General features: G+C 40.3%; 1 protein-coding gene across 1 annotated transcript; it reads right to left on the minus strand.

The window, feature by feature from the left end:
• Positions 1-1,788: 1,788 nt before the first annotated feature.
• Positions 1,789-3,855, minus strand: LOC128035503 (uncharacterized). The gene has a single exon (XM_052625263.1). It carries the CDS (start codon positions 3,853-3,855, stop codon positions 1,789-1,791), a length of 2,067 nt encoding a protein of 688 aa, XP_052481223.1.
• Between the last annotated feature and the right edge of the window lie 3,784 nt (positions 3,856-7,639).

A 7,639-nucleotide genomic window follows, 5' to 3' on the forward strand; every position in this document is an offset into this window, starting at 1 on the left:
TCTTGTTTTACTTCTTCAGCTCTGCATGTGCCAATCTTCACCACCTTTCCTTCTTCCAGGATCACCATCTCTATCGTCTCTTCGTGAGGTAAGATTTGTTTCCCTTCCTGCTCTACCATCCTCAACAAGTCCGGAGACAGGTTGCAATCTATGTTATCTTCAAAATCTTGAGATTCCTCTAAACACATGTCTCATTCAAAAGGGTTCTCTAAGTTCATAGTAGAGTCACTCATGTCATCGATATCTTGGAACCTGTTATAAGTATCAAAGAATGTACAGGGAATGTATGAATTTAAGGATTCTTATTTAGTATGGCCATGAATGAAAGAATGATTTGGAATATAAGCATTCAAGATGACTATTCATACGAAAGAATGAAAAGAATTTTAAAAGAATATATACTCAAAAAGAAAACGCGAAGATATATTTCATTGAAGTCACAATGTTCAAATATAAGCCTATTTCAGTTCACAAAAGGTTTTCATTTTCTCTAGGCTTAGAACAATTAGTATGTTTTGAATATTACTCTGGAAAAGCTCTAAAAACTTCAGGCATTTCTTCTACAGTCCAATTGTTTAAAACACTCCCAGGTTCAAAGAGATAGATGCCTGGGGTACTTCCTTCTTCAGATTCCTCTTCAAATATGGCATTGATGTTCAGGTTTCCTAACATTTCCTCTGTGGTCTTCCTTCTCGGAGTCCTCAGTCCAGAATACATGGTTCCTCCCGATACGAAGGTCCTAGATATGTGGGGGAAAGCCATAGGTTCCCAATCAACTTCTTCTCCGTTTAAACGCGCATTCCTCCTCTCTTGTATTTTCTCTAACTCTTTCCTTCTTTGCTTAGCATTTGGTTTAAATCCTAAACCAAAGCGGTCCTGTTTGTTATTCACCACTGGTACCTCTATTCTTCCTTGAAGGCATCTTCCCAGTCCTCTTCCAGGCACAGCTCCTTTCCCAATTGTCATTTGTAATCCCATCTTCGTGGCTCTAGACACACAGGGCATTGGGATCCTCTTTCCCTCAATAACAGAGGTCACATTTACGAATTCTAAGGATCGAAAGGAACATTCGATCGCTTCATCATCTGTTCCCAAATATGGTGCGTCACTGGTTACCGATGCAATGATGTCTTCCTCAGCGTCGATCGTAATTAACCGGCCTTCTGTCACTAATTTCAACTTCTGGTGCAATGATGAAGGCACCGCCTCTGCTGAATGAATCCATGGTCTCCCCAGCAAGCAATTATACGAAGGCTTGATGTCCATCACTAAGAAATCCACTTCGTATGTATTCGGGCCAATCAAGAGGGGTATTTCTATTCTTCCCATCACCTTCCTTTCGGTACCATCAAATGCTCTCACTATATTCTGGCATGATTTCATGTGGGAACTATCCACCGGTAACCTATTTAAGGTAGATAGGGGTAAAACATTCAAGGCTGATCCATTATCAATTAGCACTTCCGTTAACGTATACTCCCCGCAGCGAGCAGTGATATGTAATGCTTTGGTGGCTCCTCTTCCCCCGGCGGTATTTCATCATCATTAAAGAAAATGAAATTGTCAGCACTGATATTGTTAACCAAACGGTCCAACTTATTCACTGAGATATCGCTAGTGACATAAGTTTCATTTAGCACCTTAATCAACGCATTACGATGTACCTCTGAACTTAGAAGTAATTCAAGCAAGAGATACGAAATGGTTGCTTATGTAATTGTTCTACCATGTCAGTACTTCGCTATGTTTTAAGAATTTTAGAAATTCTTTAGCCTCATTTTCGATTCATCATTGATTGACACGCGTCTCAATTTTGTCTGCTTTTGCTTTTCCCAATTCAACCGCTAAGGCTTTTCCTTTTCCAGATTCCACTCTTGCGTTTTCCGGATCATAGCATTTTCCACTTCGTGTATAGAATCCTTCATCTTCTCCTGAAGCATTTACCAAGCTCTCTTCTCCTGGGATTGTTACATTGCAGTCGTAATTCCAAGGAACCTTTTTGCTATCCTTGTAGGGAAAGGATACAAGTTTTTGGATTATGACCTTTGGTGCTATTTGTATTCCAGATTCTCTGCTCATTGGTTTTGCAATAATCACCACCGGGTGATTAGCCTTTTGGGCTTTCCCCGTAGATCCTTCTTCTGCAGCATAAACCTCTCCTTTTTCTAATCCCTTAATCTCTTCATAAAACTCCAACTCTTTGTTATCCATTAAGTTTTGCACTATGATTCTGAACTCGGTGCATTCTTGGATGTCATGGCTTTCTTCTGCATGGAACACACAAAACTTCCTTGCTCCTTCAGGCCTTTCTATTGAACCTTGCTTGATGAGACCTCTTTTCATCATTTGTTTCCAAACCCATTCAAGGGGGGTCTTTATCTCTGTTATGTTGGCTTTGACTCTCCTTCCTCCATACTCAATTATCGCATTCACCCCTTTATTGTCATGATTGGACAACGGATTCTCTGCTACATTTGGTCCTGATGAGTCACCAATCTTTACGATCCCCAAATTGATAAGTTTTTCAACTAACTTCTTGAATGCAGTGCAGTTTTCAATCAAATGCCCCTTGGTCCCCGCGTGATACTCGTATTGGGCGTTTGTGTCATACCACTTAGGGTATGGGGGTTGCATTGGTTTCAGGTAATATGGAGATGCCACATGTGCATCGAATAAGTTCTGGTACAATTCCCTATACGTCACTGGGATGGGTGTGAATTGAAGTCTCTCTATATTTGGCCTTGGATTAGATTCCTGTTTCGAAGAACCTTGCCGATTAGCGGTTACTGCTCTGGCTTGTCCCACCGTAATTGTTTTAGAATGGTCCTTGTTAAACATGCTTGTATTGTTTATCTCGTGCTCCTTCTTCCTTGGAGCTGACCTTTTAGTACTTTCTCCTGCTTCTATCTTGCCGCATCTTATGGCATTCTCTATCATTTCTCCAGACATCACTATGTCTGAAAAGCTTTTAGTGGCACTGCCTAACATGTGGCTGAAAAATGGAGCCTTTAGAGTATTGATAAAAAGCATAGTTATCTCTTTCTCTAAAAGTGGTGGTTGAACTTGTGCAGCCACTTCCCTCCATATCTGAGCATATTGCCGGAAACTCTCATTAGGCTTCTTTTCCATGTTTTGCAATAAAATTCGATCGGGTGCTATATCCATCACGTGTCTATACTGCTTCATAAAGGCTTGCGGCAAATCTTTCCATGAATGAATGTTGGCCCGACTTAATTGGTTGTACCATCTAGCCGCTGACCCGATCAAACTGTCCTGGAAGTAATGAATCAACAATGGGTCATTATTGATGTATCCGGTCATTCTCCTACAGAACATAGTGATATGGGCTTCGGGGCAACTGGTCCTGTTGTACTTCTCAAACTCCGGCATTTTAAATTTAGGAGGGAGCACCAGATCAGGTACCAGGCTCAAATCTTTAGCGTCCATTCCTCGATGGTAATCGGTATTTTCCATGGCTTGAAACTTCTCTTCTAACCATTTACAACGATCTTCTAATTGTTTTGGCAGGTCTACTCTTGTCTTCTCTATTTCTGCTGCATCGTCAAGATCCAGAACCACAGGATTAATAGGATTATCCCCGGGATTAGAACCCGAGCCTGTTGGGAAGTTCATCGATGCTGGGGCACCAACTTGGTATTGGGATCTAATGGTGACAGGTACCCTCTGTGGGTACACCCCTGGTTGCGTCTGGACATTAGTTGGGGCGAAACCTGGAGGGTAGGTAGGGTCTTCGTGATCATCCCCAGAATTTACCGCGGGGCTTTTCCCCTTATCGTGCCCCCCAGCCTTTAACAGTTTTAATTGATTCAATAATTCTCTTTGGGATGCTTCCATATCTTACTGCAGTTTGGCTAGTTTTTCTTGCATCTGAGCTTGCATCTGTTCTTGTAATTGCTCTAATTTCTCTAGTCTTTGATCCATTTCTTTGGTTTTCCGGCGATTACCGTAATGATATCTAGTTGATAGATCTTCGTTGATTTCCAGGGTAACTGTCATTAATTAGAGCTCTTTATTATTATTATTATTTTTTGAAACTTTAATGCATATGATAAAAATGCAATGCAGATGAATGAATGCAAAGGAAAGGCATTGATTCTAATTCAATTTCATTAGAAGAACTTGACTAGAAAACAAATTTCTTTACATAAAGTGGATTACATATACGGCTTTGCCTTTATGCTCAAAGCCTTAACCCTCTTAAGGAGCCAAGCTAACTCTCGACCCCGACTTGACTCGACTCATATTTCAAACTCAGATATCACCGAACCGCTAAGGTTTGCGGATGGTCGACCACTTCCGCACTTGAGTCACGGCTTACCATAACGCAATCTCTATCTCTAATCTGAATTTGAAGATGATGGAGCTGCTCTTGGTACTGTTCATTACGTCTTTCAAGAAGTTCTGCTCGTAATTCAGAATTTTGTAATGCATCTTCAAGTTCTTCTATCTTTTCCTTCAATTCTTCAATCTTGCTCAAACTTGCTCTCAGCTCGATCATAGAATTACGACTACGACACAAATTAAGCGACCTTTCCAACTCAGCTATATGGGCTTTTAATCTTGCTTCTTCATTTCGGCATTCTAACAAATTTTCCTCCAAAGCACTTTCTCGAGATTGGGCATCTTGAAATTTCTTTTCCCACTGAACAGCTTTGGCCTTTTCTTCCTTGATCTCCTGTCGCCATTGCTCTGATGTTTTACCTAAACCCGCAGTTCTCAGTGACAAACGCAGCTTCTTATAATCTGTTTTTAAACTATCTAAATCCTCTTCAGCCTTGTTCTTCCCTTTCCTCAACTTTTCAGCTTCCAACTTGTGGATATCGACATCTAGTCCTAAACGCATCTTTTCCTCTTCTAGCTGCTCTATCTTCTTTTCCAATTCTAAACTTCGTTTTTCAAAGTCCTGTTTGATGATCTCTAATTCTGATGGAACTACTTGCAAATGTTCCTCTATGGATCGAACGCAATCTTCTCTTGGTCCGGGGATGTTATCATTAATCCTCTTACTTCGCCATCCATGATACTCGGGGGTCGTCATTGCTCCCACAGTAAATCGTTTCATCCGATGAGTTTGCCTCCAAGCATTGGTCATCTCTCGAATCTTCTTCTTGTAACCATCATCTTTATACAAAAACTCGCACTGAGCTAGTCCTTGGGTGGCAGGCACGAACTGTCTTGACCCATATTGTTTCAGTACCATCAATGGCGCATAGCCAACAGCTCCCCAAATCCCAAGTAAAGGGACCCAGTCGAAATTCCCACATCGATACAAGATCTCATCGGGCACCATCCAATGAGCTTTCCATTCAACATCTTCATCTTTGAGATTTTGAAGCATCGCTATCCATCTTTCCACGGTATGTTGTCACGTCTTGGCATGGCCGCTAATTCTTTCAATGGAGAATAATTGTTGGAGAATACTCGGTAAGAAACTTTATCCACTTTCCAGAAGTGATTGTGGAACCATACTAACAAGAGCTGTGCACATCCAATGAATCTTCCCTCCCTCGCGCTTCGGCACACACTTAAAGATCTAAATGTCTCGGCCAAAATTGCTGGAACGGGTGTGACCCTCTTGTCCAGTCGATCAAACAAATCAGTAACTGCCTCGTCTATATATCCCAACGCTCTAGGGAAAATCATCAGCCCATAAATGCTCAAAGCAAAAACGTCGACTTTTTTCTTCGTATCAGGGTGAGCTAAAATCAAATCACGCAGACTTCTCCAGGGAATACACTTGTTTTACCCTTTTTGTTTGACCCGCGCTGAGACCCATTGCTCACTCATTCCCAAGATGTTTACTAGCTTCTTCACAAAAGTCAAGACATTGACGGCTTTAGAATAGACTTTATCTACCTGAAACCTTGGGCAACGCAGTAAGGCTGTATATTCCTCTATGGTAGCACCAAGTCTATCTCCCCAAAAGTAAAACATCTATAAGTGGGATTCCAAAATTGGGCCAGAGCTCGAAACAAATGCTCGTCCACTTTAATATCAAGCAAATAAGGCAAGTCACCATAATTAGAGTAAAACAATTGCTTGACTTCATCGTCCCACTGGGCCCATATTTCTTTCAACTCCTGGAAATTATTCTGAGTTACATTGATATAAGTGAAGTCCGATAACTCTGACGTGTACCCTTCCATCAAGCTGTCTCCTTTCTCGAGTTGCGTTTTTTCTGACCATATTCGGACAACCGCATTATCTTCCACTTTATCAAGAAATTCACTTTCCATGATTAGCTTTCTATCTAGTAACCGAATGTGAATCAACGCCTTTTATGATGAAATGCCATGTATGCCATGCAATCAAACAAAACACAATAAGTTAGTATAAAAATCAAATACAAGCAATAAATAATAAAGCACCTATTTAGGTGTCTACCGGGGGTTCGAAGTGGTTCTACCTAGGGTGGGTTCCTATGGTCTTCTATATGCGGCTTGGCTCTAGAGATAAGGTACCCGAACTAGCAGATTCCTCGATCTTCACCATTATAGGCTCATACAGACCGAGTTCGGTTCAGGGGAATACATTTCCCTATGGCTGCACGGAGATGAAAATCTCACGAAGACATAGGTACGGATGTATCCCGAAAGCGATCCACTATCCTGCACGGAGGTGAAAACCTCACGAAGGACTAGCTTCTCACTCCCACTTAAAGGGTGTGACCAACGGTCATGCAAGAAATGCAAAAGATATCAAAATTTAAACAAACAGAGCAATTATAAACCACAATGATGAACATTATAATGAAGAATGAAATGCAATGAAAGGATCGTAAATTTAAACCAAATTTTCAATTTTCGACAAAAAGTCAAAAAGTAATCAACTCGTGGCTTGACTCACTTGTTTTGAAAAAAATTCCCCTGTGGAGTCGCCAAGCTGTTGACACCATTTTTTGGATGAAAAACGGGGTCGACTTGGGTTTTGACGAAAACGAAAAAAAACGGGAGTCGCCACCAATCCTTTTTTATGAGGTGTGATTGGATCACCTCGAAAAGTGGTTGTTTTTAATAAACAGTTTGATTTTATTAAAACAACAAGTTTGGTCCACGAAATTCGTAAAAACGGGTTCGGAGTCGATTCGCATACGAGGAAGGATTAGCACCTCGATACGCCCAAAATTGGTACCTAGTTGATTACTTAATGTCTTAATGTCGAGAATTGAAAATTTTAAAGAGATTTAAAATACGATATTTTGTTTTAAGAGACTTATATAAAAAGTTGCTTGTCTAAAAAAAAAAACTCATATGATAAAATTTAAAAGGGGTATTCAATTGTCCAAGTCAGATGAGAAAATTGCAGCCCAATACGTTAGGGCACAATGTCTCAACTTTCCAAACATTGAATATTGCCTTTGTTATTTTTAAGAAAATCCTCATCCCGAGAAAAGCAACGTGTCACATCCAATGCGTTAGGACACGATATATTGAATTCTCGATAATGAGCTTTTATTCATTTTAAAAAAAAGTAATCTCGATTATTTAGGTCCAACAAAGAAAATTGGAACCCAATGCGTTAGGGCTCGATTCTCTCGAAGATCTAAAATACCGAATATTACTTATTTTTAAAATTTTTTTTTTTTTGAAATCTAAATAAAAAAATGGGTGTAATAGAA

Source organism: Gossypium raimondii, chromosome 12 (genome assembly GCF_025698545.1).
Source record: "Gossypium raimondii isolate GPD5lz chromosome 12, ASM2569854v1, whole genome shotgun sequence".
NCBI classification, from domain to species: Eukaryota; Viridiplantae; Streptophyta; class Magnoliopsida; order Malvales; family Malvaceae; genus Gossypium; species Gossypium raimondii.